The sequence below is a fragment of the Cyclopterus lumpus genome, chromosome 22 (assembly GCF_009769545.1).
Source record: "Cyclopterus lumpus isolate fCycLum1 chromosome 22, fCycLum1.pri, whole genome shotgun sequence".
Taxonomy (NCBI): domain Eukaryota; kingdom Metazoa; phylum Chordata; class Actinopteri; order Perciformes; family Cyclopteridae; genus Cyclopterus; species Cyclopterus lumpus.
Window position 1 is genome coordinate 16697786 of NC_046987.1, and position 17292 is coordinate 16715077.

The 17292-nt window shown below is 41.1% G+C and overlaps 1 protein-coding gene and 1 long non-coding RNA gene across 2 annotated transcripts; both read right to left on the minus strand.

Annotated features, from left to right (window-relative positions):
- On the minus strand, positions 1-7612 carry cdc25b (cell division cycle 25B). Its single transcript, XM_034525211.1, has 15 exons — positions 7070-7612; positions 6813-6895; positions 6195-6246; positions 4587-4628; positions 4399-4432; positions 3947-4081; positions 3512-3631; positions 3284-3421; positions 3091-3168; positions 2627-2818; positions 2111-2215; positions 1960-2022; positions 1747-1845; positions 1357-1602; positions 1-795 (listed from the first exon to the last, which is right to left on the minus strand). The coding sequence occupies exons 1-15, from the start codon at positions 7282-7284 to the stop codon at positions 655-657; spliced, it is 1743 nt and encodes a 580-aa protein (XP_034381102.1). The 5' UTR covers positions 7285-7612; the 3' UTR covers positions 1-654.
- Positions 7613-12509: 4897 nt separating this feature from the next.
- On the minus strand, positions 12510-15338 carry LOC117725484. The gene is made up of 3 exons (XR_004608931.1): positions 15267-15338; positions 14241-14311; positions 12510-12606 (listed from the first exon to the last, which is right to left on the minus strand). It is a non-coding gene; the product is annotated as an uncharacterized LOC117725484 (long non-coding RNA).
- Positions 15339-17292: the final 1954 nt, after the last annotated feature.

Here is a 17292-nt window from a genome sequence, read left to right on the forward strand (position 1 = left end):
AAAAAAAAAAAAAAAAAAAAACTCTGCATCAATTTTAAACTGTACAAATAGTCATTAAAATAGCCAATTTGCATTTTGGGACGCCTAAAGAAAAGGCATACTTGCAACAGATCAATGTCTAAATGGGGGTAAAAACAATTCATTAAAAAATATATATATATATAAAACGCAGTATCCAAAAAAAAGAAGCACCTCACCATTTCAAGGTATTAAGTGCTTAGATCAAAAGGTGAGACATGACACATGCAAAATAAAAAACAAAAACATCCAGTGAGGAGACAGAAAGACAAACTTCAGACTGGCAGTGTGGTGCGTTTGTGTTATTGCAATCCGGCAGTGATTCGTGCTGCAAACAGCATCATATCAAAAAGGTAAAACAGGCTGTAGGTCCAAGTGGTTTTTTAAAAAACGGTCGCGTCGCTGCTCAAATCTGTTCACTGCACCTCGACGACCACTTTAGGTCAAGCGTTCATTCTTTCTCCTCATTCAATTTGCATAAATACCTAACTTTGCTAGAGTTAAATGAAACTTTTTAGGGACTTTAGAAAATCCCCTTCTCATGGCGCAATCCCAAAAGGTTCCTCGTTGGTGTGGCGAGCGAGGGGGAGGGGGGGCAGTGTGTTGTAGTGGCAGTTAGGGAGGACGAGGAGGCGCTCAAAGCTTCTTCAGTCGGCTGTACATGTCTCTCTTGCTGCGCTCCCCGGCCCAGGTGCGACTCTTGAGGCGAAACTTTCTCAGGTCCTCCTTGAAGTCCTCGTGGTGCATGGGCCGGTAGGACTGAGGTTCACATTGGGACTGCGCGGGAAGAGAATGAGACCAGTTCAGAGCACTGACAAGGGGGGGGAGGGGGGGTTAATTCAAACCAATCAGCGGGAGGATTGCTCATCTTTGAGTCGGACAAAATTTGAAATACATTTTTTTAAAAGGGGACGTCACAAGTTTTCTGAACATGCAGGCGGAAAGACACGCAAAGAAAAGGCTAGTAAGTGGACCTTGACATGAGCAAATTTGATTTTTTTATTTATTTAATTATAAATATACCAACCCCAATATCTAGAATAAACTTTCAATGTTATACCTCTTTTAAAAGAGCCAAAACATTAAAAGCCTGATCTGTCATCAGTTAAACTTTTGCAAATTTATCCATTGAGAAGGTTCATCTACATCATTTACTCAAACAGTTCCCAAGTTAAACATAGGGTCACTCTAATTTCATTGCCAATAATTGTTGATCCCAACGAATTAATATCAGTGACAATCAAAAAAAGGGCCTTGTGGCGCAATCAAGCCGTCAAAAGTTTAACGGCTTCTGGTGACACTCGAGTGGCTCACTGAAGAACCTGAAGCAAAACCTACCTGGAAGTGAGGGAAGAAGTCTTTGTATCCGCCCTTGAGGATGTAGAGCTCGGGGTAGTGGAGGTTGGGATACTCGTTGGCGGCGCGGTCTCGCTCCCTGACGAACCGACTCATTCGAGGGCCGCGCTCCGACGAGAACTCGCAGTGGAAGATGATGACGACGCGTTTGTCCGGGTAGGACGGGACGATGGGCGTTTTGAGGAGGAAGTCCTCCACCTGGTCCTCCTGGTGCAGGTTCAGAGCGCCCTGAGACGACAAAGACAAAACACTTAATTTAAGAAAACCGGACCGGTGGAGATACATTTAACTTCCATTATTTTAAAAACAATTACTTGAGAAATACTTTCAAAACGTAATTTAAAAAATAATAAAAAGGAGACTCCCTCTCACCTTGATGTGTCCCCCATCAAACTCGTAGGGGTAGCGGCAGTCCATGACAATAACTTGCTCGACTAGATGATTGAACTTGTCGGACAGAGCTGCCACCATCTGAAAACCATAAACAATATAATTATTATTTTTTAATTAAAAATAAATAATTAAATAGGTATACTGACAAAACACTCAATATTTGTGATGTTGGCTCCGAGGGCCTCCACTCACCGTGTCCGGGGTAATATACTTGAGGTCTTGATGTTTGCCATCCACTGTGGGTAGTACAAAAGGCTGAAAGACAAAACAGAAAATTGGATCAGACGAGTAAATTCACACCGTCAAGTTAACAGTGGGAGAAACGCAGCAGTGACTTCCTGACCTTGGTGAAATCTCCTATTAGCTCGCTCGAACCGGCCTCGCCGTCCAGCAGCTTCTCAATGTCTGTCTGGCAGAAGGACTTGGACCTCTGGAGCAGCAAGCAGCTCTGGAAGGGAGATGAGGGATAGAGTTGGGTAATTTGAGATGGCCTGCAAAGCCAGAGACAATAGCCAGTCGGCCGCTGCAGATGTTTCAGAAGCCATTTCTCCACCTCCACTAAGGCGATCAAATGACATCGTCACCTGGAACACTATAGAACGGCGTGGCCCAGATGCGTTTAGAATTTTCTGATTTAAACATTGAAGTTTGACTTGCACCTTCCTATTTTCAGTGCATGATCAATACTGGATATTGGGCTCCAGTAAGCAACACTAATGTTAACAGAATAAAGTGAGACAAATGAAGATCCCCGCTTCCTGTTGCCATTAAGTTAACACTGGACTCATTCATTAAAGCATTTGTACCATGTGGAAGAAATACTGATCCCTCATCACGCCAGGCAGTGAGGAGGACTCACCATTCTTGGGGATTCTGGGTTTTGTTCCACGGTGGTGACTTGTGTCCCTGCCAGGCTGCGTCGCCTCTTCACCCGGACCGGCGTGATTTCATCTCCGGGGCAGTCGGGGCGCTTGGCGCAGGGCCGGGACGGGAGCGGACTGGGCATGGAGGGGGAGCGGAACAGGCTGCGCGGCCGGCAGCGAATCACAGGCTGAAGGAGAAAAATCATCAAATTCAATAATTAATTTATATTTTGAGAGCTAAATACAGTATGATTAACACGTGGGCTCTTTTTTTTAAAAAAATTTTTTTTTTTTTTTTTTTTAAATGGCACATGGTTTAAAGGGCAAAAGTAAACATTTCAGCTTCTAGATTCATGTGATGTGAAACAGCTTGGGGCAACATTTACTTCAAAGAGCACAATAAAGCAAACTGTTGCTGAAGTCTCACATTTAAATAAAGTTACCGCGAAGACAAACTTACAGAGTCTTCTCCTGAACTGTCGGTCACCAGCGGGGCGGTGAGCAAGCTGGCCATTCCCATCGGCATCCCAGCGTCGCTCTGCAGGCGACGAGAAAACAAATGGTGAGCGAACAGGGAAATAAGAGATTGATGTTCCGGACAGAAATTTAACCGATACATCATTTCAGTGTATGTTGGCGCGAGTGGGCCTCACCTCCATGTTGTCGTCCAGAACGTCCAGGAAGCCGTCGTCCTCGTCGTCGTTTAGAGGGGAGGTGGGCGAGGAACGCCTCAGAAACATGGGGCTGGAGCTGTAGAAGTCAAGCTGTTGGATCGGAGGAGGCGACGAAAACTGGACAGAAAAGGAGAGGTGCGTTAGTGTCGTTCCAGAAGCGGGCGGAGCGCACAAATCTGAACGCTCAGTCGTCACAAGTTAAAATACCATGAGGGCCGGCGCGGAGCTGGGCCGGCGGGCGAACGCGTCCTTGGCCTGACTGCCGTTGAAGGAGCGCACGCGACACCGTGACACTGGCTTGGTTGGTTTCTTGAATTCAAAGCCCTCCTGAGAAAAAAAAAAAAAAAGAAAAGTGAATCCATGTTAAACTTTTCAAGAAGCATTTTTTTTTTACAGCGTAACCTTTAAAAACTGAATGCTACGAATCTGTGGTCGAGATACAGACACACATTATCTGTACGCACCATAAATAAACCAAATAAAAAACACCCGATATTGACAACAATATTATTCCAATAATAATTTAGTGGTATAAGGATTGGGTAAACTTTTAAGTCAAATGATGCAATGCCTTTTCCACGGCAACAAATCACTTTTCAGAGTTCTATGGTTGCTACTGTATCTATGACGTGAATCACTGACCTCCGGCATGTTTTCCTTGTTGTGACGCTGAGAAGTGGAGGCCGTCATTTGGGAGGGTGGTTGTCCGAATATTCCATAGCGGTGGGAATCTGTTTCCTGTCCTTTCAGAGACGGACTGTAGCTCTGGAGCTGGAGCTGAAGGGGAAGAGAAGAGAAATCCTCGTCAGCAGAGGCTCAGCAAATCTAAACACGTCGTCCTCCAGTAGGTTGACACTGGACGATGTTTCAAATTCATTAAATATGAAAAACTGCGCTCAAGCCAAATTCACAGCTTGATGTTCATTTTATCGTGAAGCTTAAAAGCCAGTTGGGATTCTTTTAAAACTCCCTTGTGTGTTTTATGGACGATTGACGGACACAGCATCGGCCTGCCCTGAACATCAGGCCAAGTTTTGAATAAAGTAAGACATGCAGCGCTGTAAAAATAATAATAAAAACACAAATCTCCTTACTGGCAATGAGTTGATTCTTCTAATTGGCATCCTCCTGTAATTGATAGACAGAGGAATCATTTAGGTGACTACAAACCAAAACAGGCAGGCGGGCTGCTTTGGTTCCTTAGAGAGGAATACTGTTCAAATAATGAGGCAATAAAAATACCTGTTAATGATTTCAGGTTATTGACAATAAAGCAACTTACTCGTTGACAATGCGACTCGACTGTTGAATGGCCTTTTCAAATCTAGAATAGAAAACATGACAAACGAGTCAAAATTGGCCGAAAAGGTTAATATAAAAAAACAGATTAAAACTAATAGTGTACAAAAGAATAGGGCAACCAACGATTAATTGATTAGTCATCTCAGTCAGTATAAAATGACTGAGATGAAAAAAATGCTGTGTAATCCTTAAGTCAAAATTGTTGACAATTACTTTTCAGTCTAGGATTTCAGCCCGAACTAAAAAGCAACACGTCTTTATAATAAAACCTGCGGAAGAGGCCGGAAGGCCTACATTGGCGGTTGAAGAACACCGTGTGCACTTAAACTACAAAGACAAAGAACCTGGAGCTCTATTGGGAAAGAGAGAGGAACGGTTGGCCGAGAGGAAGTTGGTTGAATGCATAGAGGCAAGAGGTAGTCACTTCATTGGAGTAATGCCCACCTGTATGCTAAATGAGCGGAGAGCTCGGTGTGTGAGTGTGTGTGTGTGTGTGGTGGGGGGGGGGATGCAGAGATCAGCTAATCTACCATATGCCTGCTGGAGCCAACACCGCCAACCCCTTTTCTGCAAGAGCCTTTTGTTTGTTGAGGAGAGAGCGTGTCCCATTCAATGCAGACCAGGAGAAGGGAGGGCAGTTGTTCTCTGGGGTGCCCTCATTTCTATGGGCCCGACGCAGAAGAAACTCCAGACCCCCTATTCCTATTGATATAACAGTGCATAGGAAGAGTGTGCCAAAACCCAGAGGGGGTAGTGGGCTATCATTAAACCCAAGCGCGAGGCATGTCCTCCCCCAACCTGGAAAACTCCTAGCAACCGAGCTGGAGGTGAATGAGGTCTTGAGGACCAAATGCTGCTCTAAAAGAAGTCTCACATCAGACAGCGGCAGATGTCTTCAGAGACTCACCCAGCTCAGGCCTAAAAAAGGGGCCACCCAAGATTAGCAGATCAAGGATGTGCTGACAAACTGGCCAAGATTACAAGGTAGACCTGCACGTTTCAAGCCAATGTAAAGTTTGTCGCCCCATCATTTAAATTAACGTCTGTGAAGTCACTTTTTATTGTCGATGGCGGCAAACACAACGGTGATCGAGCCCATGGCCCACTGATGAAAGTATTGCAATATTTGTTATTTATATATTAATAAACTTAATTACTAACTGGGGATGTGACATTCCTGGAGAAGAAATGCTGTATTACGGGGTGTCTCCATTGTTTACGCACATATATGAACACAATAGAAAACGTGATGCTCATGCATCAACAAAAAGACTCCAGATTGCAAAACTGAGCTCAAGTCTACAGTTTGCACTAAAATATAAAATTAACCAGGACTTAAATCTGAAGGATTGCCAGTTTAAGGAAAGTTAAGATCACATGTCCCTATCAGTTAATCTTCTTAAAAAGAAAATTAATGAAGTCGTCTTAAAGCCAACGTTAGAAACAATAATCCTACAGATGAGAAATAATGCTCTGCTCAGCCCAAGCGGCAGGGTGGAGGTGGGGGAGGTGGTGTCTGGGTAAGCAGAGGGGCACAGCTCACAAGCTGATTGATTAGAACAGACATGACGAGGACAGTACTACTTACGTGTCCTCCATTTCAACAGCATCCATAGGGCTGGGGGGATCCATGCCGAGGCCTGAAGGAGGAGATTTGTGTCACAGGTCAATATCAGCATCAGGTGGTAAAGTGGCACCAACGGCCAGATGAATACCGATGGACTAGAGCTGAATATGTAATTAGGTTAACAGCAACGCAACAGTAAATATAGATTTCATTTTACTCTTAAGACTGGTGCACCTGTGCATATTGGTGCTACAATTATTTTCATCATTGTTTAATCCATCTGTCATGAAAGTGAAAAATCATTGGATTCCTAAAGCCCATGGGGACACTCAAACAAACGGCTTCACATAACGAACAAATATGTTTAGGACAAAGACATAGCATGAAATCCTCCTAATTGAAAAGTTGGAAACACGGTAATGTTTTAATGTTTGAAAAAGAAAAAAAGTCAATTTGATTTTATTTCTGGACCAAAAAAAAAAAAAAAAAAAAAAAAAAACTAAACAAAAGACCATTGAGAATAATCACATATCCAGGACATTACTATGACAGGAGATGCAATAGATTTGCATTTGGCCATTGAGCATCGGTCCTAACAGCATCAATTAACACAGACAATAGGATTATAAGAGGGCTCACCAGCATCAGATGAGACGTCAGAAGCAAATGAGGAAACCTTTTCAAGGCGTGCATGCTTTCTTCTTTTCGGGGTATCACAGAGGCTGTTTTGGGGGGGAAAGTATTAATATGGGCATCAGTGATGTGGACATTAAAATCAGACTGTGCAAGATAGGAATAAACTAAGATTGAAACAATAAAAATTAAAAAATTAAAAAGCAGCAGTAGTTTAAGTACACAACAAGTAGAAGACATAACACGTAAAAATGTTACAATACCTTCCGAGTCCAGCTAAGTTGTTCATGTCCAGAGCCAGATTGGTGACAGGAGACAACACCGTGGCGGGTCCAGGGGAGAAAAGGTCTCTGCAGTGCGCGGTCTTTGTGCTCAACTCCGGCAGAGAGAGCGAGGAAAGCCCGGGGATCCCATCGGGCCTGCGTTTCAAAACGGTGTTAACAGGACTGGTGCAGACAAAAACATCGTCAGACTCCATCTTTAGCCGTGCAGTTTGTTTCAAATCCCGCAGACGGTAGATTTAGTTTGAAGTTAGGAGTCTGGAGGCGGGGGAGATAAATTAGCAGGACGGTCCAAACTTCGAGCTAACCCCGGAAGCTAGCAACAATTTAAGAAAACATTTCCAAAGATCCGAAAACACCGGCTTAAAGTGACTCGTTTGGTTCCGCGTGGAGTAAAAATGTGATTCGGTCCTACAAATGACTAAAGCCACATCGCTGTTGTGTGCGTCAGAGAGCTGCGGCAGAGCGTACTCCCTCTCTGACAGCCCCTGGTTTCTGAGAAATAAAAGGCTGCAGCAGCACGTATTTATGTTCAAAATAGAAGCTCTGGAGCGGCAATCCCGCAGCCAATCAGCGCTGTTGTTACACCCAGCGGACCAATCAGAGCGCGGCGGAACGAGTCTGCGCTGTTGTCCTCTTACCGGATGGGGGAGAGGACGGAGGATGTGACACAATCCTTTAAAATCATCTTTCTTCTCAGATGTCTTTTGTTCTCGACTCTCATCTGCGGGCTCCATTTTTTTTTATTAATGGATCCATCAAAATAGAATATATATATATATATATATATATATATATATATATATATATATATATATATATATATATATTACTGATAAACATACCTGTTTTTTGGACATTACATCAATTAAATGTGGAGTAAGATTTGGAATGAGATGATTAAAACAGGACTGAGCTTTGAAAAACATCTCTCTTAAGTTACAAAATGGCTGCATTGCAAGTCAAATAAAGACATGACAAATAAACACCAGTAGGTCATCTAAACTGAGGTCACACATGTGAGCTGAAATCAGATTCAGATTTGTTGCATACTTCTTATAGATAGATAGACATTTTTGCAACATTTTTGGTAAAACACATTGTGACTGACTATGCACGCATACGCCTCCCACACAAAGTGACTCAGACCTCAGACAAATCAATGTTTCACAAATGATTTTTTTTTCTCTCCCTTTCTGTCGCAACAGATCACACATTCTTCTCTTTAATCCTGTCAAATGTATGAAGGTTTCGAATGGGCACAGGGGAGAAGATGCAACAATTTTGTCGCCAACGTCCCTCTGTGACTCTAAAGTGAGAAATGTAACAACTGGAGTCCCTGAAAACAGTCATAAAAAGTCACAAATATGTTTTAATTTCTGGTTCCCATTAACTCAAAACATGGGACATACATTTTATAAGGAAGAAAACTGAGCAGTTTAGTTTCAGTGTATTTGTGGTTGTTTCTTTGCGTATTGCTGCTCTTCAGGACTCCATTTTGAAAGGTTAAAGCACTAGTCACTCTGCAAACGGGGACCAAAACTCATGTCTACAAAGTCGAACACAACATTGCTGACAAACGGACGCAGACATGCCTGTGACTAGTTCAACCAGACTGCTGAGGCAGCGACACAACCAGACAGATGCGACCAGTAAAAACACCTGAGTATTCTGCCTGAGGTTTATGTAGGGATCGTCTTTACGGTTCTGCAACTCTGTGTTTGATTCAAATTCTTCCACCCAGTCCAGGTTTCTCATGCACAGTCCTGGCTGTATTTACGATGCTAAATGTGCAGTTATATGTCACTCAGAATCTGATAACTTATCATGCAGGCAGCACCCATTTTAGGACAACACCAGTGCTCAAGTATTCCAACGGGAATGTCTTTCAGTTTCTTTTCTAGCTAACCTGGAGCTGTAGGCACGGGGGTGTACCGACCTCTGGCTTGTGGAGGAACCACCTTTCAGTCTTTGTCCGTATAAAGTATCTGCGTGATTTGCATCAGCGATGTAAATGAAGTTTAATGAACTTCCCTGGAGAGGGACAAGAACAGGCCTGGGAGTCCGGGCTCCCCACATCTTAAAAGAAGAGACAAGGGGGGGAACACACACACACACACGCACACACACACGCACGCACACACACACACACACACACACACACACACACACACACACACAGAGTCATCACGAATAAAGACCTCCGCAAACCTCCCGACACCTTCTGTTCCCACCAAACCTGCACTGACGCCCCACCGCCGTCCGATATCCTCTCTACAGAAGCTCACGCCAACAGACGTATAGGAGGCCAGATCTGTTGATGCTACCATAAAATACTAAACAAGTGTCAACGATAATGAACTTGTATTTCTTCACTCACTGTTTCATTATTAAGCTGTATTGTACATAAATTCTGGGCATTCTGGGCAAACTTATTCAAAGTATGTGCCAGAGTTTATCCAAAACAGCGCAGAGATCTTTAAAAGGAAAACTAATTTAAAATAAAAACTCTGCAGACGTCCAACTAAGCTGATTAATAGTTAATCCATAAAAAAATTATCAACAATTTTGATAATCGATGTTACAATGTTTGAAGCAAAAATGAAATAGATACTCTGGCTTCAGTTTCTCTAATGTCTGGACTTGTTTTATATAATAGAACCAGGATATATTTGGACTGTTGGTCGGACAGAACCACATCCGAAGAGGTCAGATTGGACCCTAAATATCTAATAACACTAATGATACTAATGTTTGCATTGTTTTATCTCTTGACTGATTTCTTTATTGTTTTGTCTGAAACTTTTTGCTTGGCCTGGTCTCCCTTGTAAAGAAAAATGGAACCAGAAACACACAAAAAACCTAGAACTGCGTATCACAGTGGTCGAAACTGTGTCAGCAAAAAAGTGATTTGCTTTTAAGAGCTAGAACTTCCTTCCTTAAAAATAAGGGAGACCAATGGTTTTACTAACCAGCCCAAACAAGCACCAAACAGAAAGCTAGTAGAAACAATATCATTTTATAAACGTTTGTAAACGCTGCAATAAAAAATGCTCCGTAGATAAAGTTTATTACTGCAGTGTGTAAATGATAGTGCCCATCTTATCTGTATTCATCTCACGGGTAAACACACAGTGTGCGGCTATCTGGGGGCAGTTTGTTGTGTTGCACTGAGGTGACCTGTGACTGGGCCGACGGCCTCAATACTCAAATCTGAGCTGCTTTCAAACCGTCCATTTACAGCTGTGAGTAGCTTCAAGGGAGGGACACAAACACACACACACACACACACACACTCGGACACGCACACACACACACACTCACACACGCACACACACACAGACACACGCACACACACGCACACAAAGACACACACACACTCGGACACGCACACACACACACACACTCACACACGCACACACACACAGACACACGCACACACACACACAAAGACACACACGCACACACATATACACACGCATACACGCACACTTACCCATTCACACACACACACGCACACATACTAGCTGCCTTCTGTAGTTGTAGGTGTGACGTCTCTTGAGACCCTTTCGTCAAACGCAGAAGCTGCAGATGTTTTGTGAAAACTTAAACTAAAGTATTCAGTGTCTCACTTTGAATGTATTCATGTTGTCGACGTATTGCTGCCTTTGGACCCTCAATTGACATCAACTCTCCACTGAAAGCCAAAGAAAGGAAAACATTTACACACAACTTGTTCTTTTTGAGCTAGAGATGCAGAAAAGAATATAGCAGCTTTGAAAACACATTTAAAGTGCAAAGAGAATTAGTTTCAAGTTTCCCAGATGCAACACCAGAGTGTACAAATACTAGTCAAAGTCCTACATTCAAATGATTGAATGAAAGTAAAGAAGTATTACCAGCTACATGTACTTAAATGCTAGAAAAAGCAAGTACTTGCGTTAGTTAGAGCTGCAGCGTAATCAGCACAGACGAGGACTCAAATCACAATATTAAACAGCATAAAGCCTCCCAGCAGCTAAATATAGAATATTTAAAATGCCTGACATAAAACTGATTAAATATAGTAATTAATTAACGTGAAAGCCATGGAGGGAGTCAATATAACAAGTTGAATCCCTATAAATGTGTTATAGTTGTACATTTTGGATGCAACATCTTAAACACTAACTATTCCTCTATAACTACACAAGTACAAGTACCTCAACGTTGTACTGAAGCACAGTATCTGAGTAAAAAGTACTTTCCACCACCGGGTTAGGGAGGGACAACTGGCAGACTCTCAGCGCATGCAGGACACCGATGGGAGAGCGCTCAAAGAGCAGTTGAGTGGACACTTACTTGTGCGTTTGCATTTGTCTAATCTGTGAATGTAATGAAGCAGCGTGACCATTGACACGAGTTCAAACGGGCCATTGAAACAGACTCAGAGGCAGCTTCATCACTCACGTGGACCGAGGATGACGCACCACACTCTGGTTCATTAACATGGCGGTCTGCCGACGTCATTCCTCAGCAGTGTGTTATCATGTCTTTTCTCTCTCTATCTGTGACCGTTCAGTGACTGTGGCCAGCGCATCCCAGACCAACACCAACCACCTATTAGCAGTTTCACTATATTAATAACAAAAATCGCATTCTTGCCACAAAAGTATCTTTTCGTAGTTCCACCCCTGTGTAACGCTCTGTTTTTCGCTAAATAAAAGTACAAACAAACAGTTTGGCCGACAAAAGCCCTCTGACCCTCGAAGGTCAAAGGAGTAAATAAATACTAATGGAGGACGCCCAGATGAAAGAAGACCGGCAATAATATCAAAAGTAATCAAAACTAAGAAGTTTGAATATACAGTTAGATAGAGGCGGTGCAGTAAATTTAGTTTTGAGTTAGTTTCAGTTCTCGATTTCACCCTCAGTCTTCTGTAAAACCACAACTTATTGTTTTTTTCTATTTCATCTAAATGTTTTCTCCTTGCTTCTGTTCTTTCTGCTGAACTAAGCAAAGCTAATCGCCTGCTGGCTGCAGCTTTACATTTAGCTCCCAGACACCAGAGCGTATCGATCTTCTCATCTACCTCTCAGCTAGAAGAGGAATAACTACTTTTTGTGTGTTTAGTTTATTTAGTCTATTCCATTTGGTGTAAAGTGTTGGGCGCTACAATGACAATAAGTAATAAGTAACCACACAGACTTCTGCTCTACATCGCCACACTCCTTTCAAAGAGGAATGAATGCATGTTTGCATGGAGACGCTCAGTCAGGCAGCCACGGCTCCCCCCCCCCCACACGCCTCCTCCCTGGAGTTCATCCATACCATTGTTCCCTCTTATTGTCCCCACTAGTGTCAATGCAGACTCTCCCCTGGTAAAGGTCACCCCTCCACCGGTCAACCACTTACCAGCCCCCCCCCACACCTCCAGGCTCAGGACGAGGAAGCAGACATCTGCCGGCGGAGGAGGCCCGGCCGCCGACAGATGGAGAACCGCACGGAGGGAGAAGGCTCGAGCCTCTGGCCAGGAATTCTGGGGGGGAAAGGGAGACAAAAGATGAGGAGGGGACGAAGACGGGAGGCTGTGCTGCATGAATGTGGGGGTTAGAGAAAGGAAGGAGGAGGTGTTTAGAGTTCAGAGGCACATTCTGACGAGGCTCTTGAGTTTATTTCATGTGATGTGGTGATGAGGTGGGAAGCTTCCCAAAATACTGCAGCTGGGAAGCAAAAGCTGTTTTCTTCTTTGCCTATTCTTAAATCACAACAATATCTAAATTAAATGGCTATTTCGCCAATTTTAGGCTATTAAGTGTAGACAAAGTTTTTGTTTGGCATCTTTAATCAAATGAAAACAAAGAAAAACATTATTTCTCAATGTAAGATATTAATCCGTATTGAAAATAGTTTTAACCTAAAATAAAATAGTTTAAAATGATCCCCAACTCAATCAAATAGAACAGTAAATGGTTATTTGTATATAATGCTGCTTAACCAATAAGTATGAGTACTAATAATCTAATGATACAATTGATAATTGTATACCACTTACAGGGGCCATTTTTCTGCATTGAGTACTTTTACTTTTGATTAGTACACTTTCCTGATTATACTTACATACTTACTTTTTCACCACTGCACTCGGTCAACAATCCCCATGTTTTAGTTTGGGTCAATAACCCAACCCATTGTTTCTGGGTAAAGTTGACCCAGTTTCTATAATGATGAAGATATAAATATGAATATAAACAAATATGGGTTCTTAAAACTGTTCATACTGACATCCAGAAGCTGAATGTGTAGACATAAGCGAATACACCTCGAATAGAAAACTGAAGCAAATAAATAGCCACATTAAAGCATTAAATATATACAAATGTAAACAAATGTATCTCTTTGAAGACTCTTTCGAGGCAAGTTTGTAAATTGACTTTAATTTGCTAATTCACAGAGATTCGAGCTCCACAGGCTGTCGAGTTGTCTCCTCTCGGGTTCAAATGTGACTCCGCCCGCTCGCTCTGCGGATAATTTACAAATGTGAGACAGGGGTTCGCTGCATTTGTGCTGAGCGCCTTGTTAAGTGTCCGTCTGTTGATTCCTGCTGCAGCAAACCGAAGAAGAAAAAGAACCCGGGCTCAGTGTGTGAATGTGTGTGAATACGCTCGTCTGCTCAGGGCCTTCAATTAGCTGATCCTAATCTATGCAGCTCTGTGTGTGTCGGGGGCTGAAACTCTTTACACACCATCAACGTCATCAGTCACAGTTTTAAGATCAGCATCATCTTTTTACCATGTTGAGATTTATGGAAAATAAGTGTGGTGTGTAATTTATTTTTTACATTGAATCAATAGAACACATTTAATGTATTATGCTTTTTCTTTAACGTTCATAACACATTTTAATGTAATCTTAAGTGCATATGAGGATGCTATAAAGTGCTAATCTATGTATTACCTGATGTGTTTGTCAACCATCATAATTCCACCTTTGTAGCATCTCTAGACAGTAGAGTAATAAATAGGTAATGAATGATTGATACCACAGTATAACAAAAACATAATCATATTTAATGGCTTATGAACAAACATGAACAAAGTGTGCGTTTTTAAAACGGTTCAAGTCCAAAGTCAAACAATTTGTATTATTCCTGAGCGGCTAGTGAATTCTTACCTCAAGGTCACCTTACAAGGTTTTCTTCCAGAGCTTTCAGCAGCGTCTCTGGCTGGAATTTGCTTTGTTGTCTTGGAGAGAAAAGAAAAATAAACAAATAAATACTTTATCGAAAAATGTAACAAACTAAAATAATGTTATCTTACATCGGCTCACAACTCCATGTCTGACCACATTCAGCTGGATCTACGTCACAGTGTGTGTAATACACGTTTTCTTATTGTTAATCAATCAAATTAACATTACAGTTGTATACTTTGTTCACAGATCGTAACTGCTTTACATTTTTTTTTAAATATATATCTCATTCATAGCCGTTCTTTCTATCACATCCCATCTTTATATATATATATATATATATACACACATACACTTTTGCAACTCTTTCTGGTTGGATATCAATCTTTTAGTTTTGTTGTGCTGGCACTTCCATACGTGGTGAAAATCAAATCTTATATAATCTTATGATGTTTAAGTAAAAATGTTTCCGTTATGATAAGTTATTCGGCAGGTTTAATGAATCCTTTTGTCACAAGTTTATTTTAATGTACAAAAAAAACATTCTGGTGGTCACATGGGACGAACCCATGCGTTATATTTTCATATAACTAATTAACTAATAATAATAACGTCCAGTGAGATTAGTCTAAAGTTTGACTAAACTAAAGAAACGTCAAACTTGTCAGGAGAATCAATTGTTTATATTTTAAGACTTAGTTCATGTTTAGTATGATGTTTGCAGTTTAATGCCTGATACACTCTCACTCTATTATATCTGCCTGCTCTTCATATGTTAATGATTTATGTGTCACTATTTTACTGATGAACTAATAAAAGAGTTTTTTCCTGTTCTGAAATACGCCCTTGTGGCAGTGACACTTGCCCTTTGTCTGACTGCTAATAAGAGTGATGGGCACACGTGTGTGTGTGTGCGCGTGTGTGTGTGCGCGCGCGTGTGTGTGCGTATGTGTGTGTGCGTGTGTGTGTGTGTGTGTGTGTGTGTGTGTGCGTGCGTGTGTTACATACATCTTGAATATTGCATGGAAAGCAGTTGGCAGCGGTTGGGCTGCCCATCTGTCAGAGGCTGAGCTGGGGCCTCATTTAAAAAAAGGATCAGACAGAAAGTTATTAATCATGGATGAGGTCAGGGATTAACAATTAATAAGTTCAACAAGTATCAAAAGGTAACGTTATTAAATGTTCATAAACTCAGCAATTAGCAGCTCTTGAATATAATGTCCCGATTGATTGATTCTTTATTAATAGTGGATTAGTTCATTATTCCCTGCAGGGGTTAAACAGCCTGTTCAGGGGACAGTCAGATATAATGTGATGCTTTACAGACAATTTGTAAGAGAGTCCCTCAGCGGAGCGTTTAAGGTCCAGAACGTTTCTTCAAGGCATTAAGATGAAACTCATTTCCTGAGTTAGTTAAGATCAAACAAGACCTCATCATCATTATTTAAAGTGCCTGAAACCTTGCACCACCTCATTGTCTTAGCACCTTTGGATGAGACGAACCACTTTGATAGAAACATCTAACGGTCATCGAACATCCCAAATGTTTAGGGTCTCTTTTTAATCTTCGAGTCAAAGTCGCCATGAAACATGAACGTGTTGTTTTGTCCTATGATTCTGGTATGCATGGGTGCCAGGTTAAACAAATTAAATCACATTTTAAATCATCCTTAAAAGCTTATTTATCTCCTAAAGGAACAGACATAGTGCACATTTTCTTCAGTGTGTTTCACTAATACAACATGTAATACTATTTTTTCAAAACATTACAAAAAGCCCACAACAACAAAACAATGTAGCCTCTTAAAAATGTCATAATCTCTGGGTTGCCCCATCATTTTGAGCATTAATATAGGAGCAAACAACTATTAGCTATGTAAAGATATAGTGACGAGGCCGGTTCTGATTGTAAGGGTTAATTTCACTTGACACTCTTGAAAGCTCGCTGCTGTTAATTACAGTCATTATTTGAAGTAAAATTCCTATTTCCCACAAAATTCATTCACAAATTCCCAGATATTGTAACCGATTATGGCAAGTTGAAAAATGCATCAAGAAACATCAACGTAACAATACAAATGAATATATATGATATTTGATCTTCTTCAACACTAATTCATTCATATCACAGACTGTGATACAGCAGCTGACAGTCTTGATAAACGGATTATTTGTAGCATGATGTCACCTGCTGGTCATTTGTGGGATTGCAGGCTGGGTACAATAAAAAATAGGACTACAACAAATTCTGGACTGCAACAATGGTGGTGCATTATTAGGAGGCTTTTATGGAGGTAAGAACCCCATCAAGAGGACCCTTGAAGAATTACACAGATATTTAGAGATTATTATGTGTTTATTAATAAATAGCAAGAAGCTCATAGGCCATTATAAAAATGCATTCTAATGAATCCTAATGATTGAATTTCAAATGAATTTTCAGCAGAAATCTAAGACAATGTTTCCTGACCAGAAAGGGCCTATTAATCTAATAATGTCTAGTTATTAATAATGCAGTTATTTGTTCTATGGGAGCATAAAGCATTAAAGATAAACAGCAATAAGCATGTAAGTGTGGAAATACACAACTATACATGTACAATATTGATGAATATTGAAGACAAAATATATGACAGGATGGTGATTTTTTTATTTTTATGTACATATGCATCACTGTCAATATAAATCCTGCATGCTGTAAATACAATACATAGACATCTTTACAAGTAGATACTGTACACAATCAGTGCATGTATATCTGTTATATATTAATTTTGTATTTTATTGTTGGTTCCTAGTGCGTTTTCAGTATATTTAAATAATATTTATGAAATAGCACAACTTGTGTACATAGCTCTGTTGGGCGTGTCCCTCGCTGTTTTATTTCTGTGGAAGTCCACATTCTTTATAAAGGTGATTCTTCTTTATGTTGTTCTGCATAATGACCACATGGGGGCAGTGTTAATACTGTTCTGAATGTGTGTATACCTGATCGCTCTTCATGTCCTCTTATTCATACATGACAAGGGATTTA

Bases quoted from the DNA above. Each gene is read 5' to 3' on its own strand.
- cdc25b (XM_034525211.1), bottom strand. From the start codon at position 7,284: ATGGAGTCTGACGATGTTTTTGTCTGCACCAGTCCTGTTAACACCGTT. The intron at 4,082-4,398 runs GTAAGGAGATTT...CTTCCCCTTCAG, and splicing joins GAAGAATCAACTCATTGCCA to CTCCAGCTCCAGAGCTACAG. The intron at 2,216-2,626 runs GTGAGTCCTCCT...TCTCCCTTCCAG, and splicing joins ACCCAGAATCCCCAAGAATG to AGCTGCTTGCTGCTCCAGAG.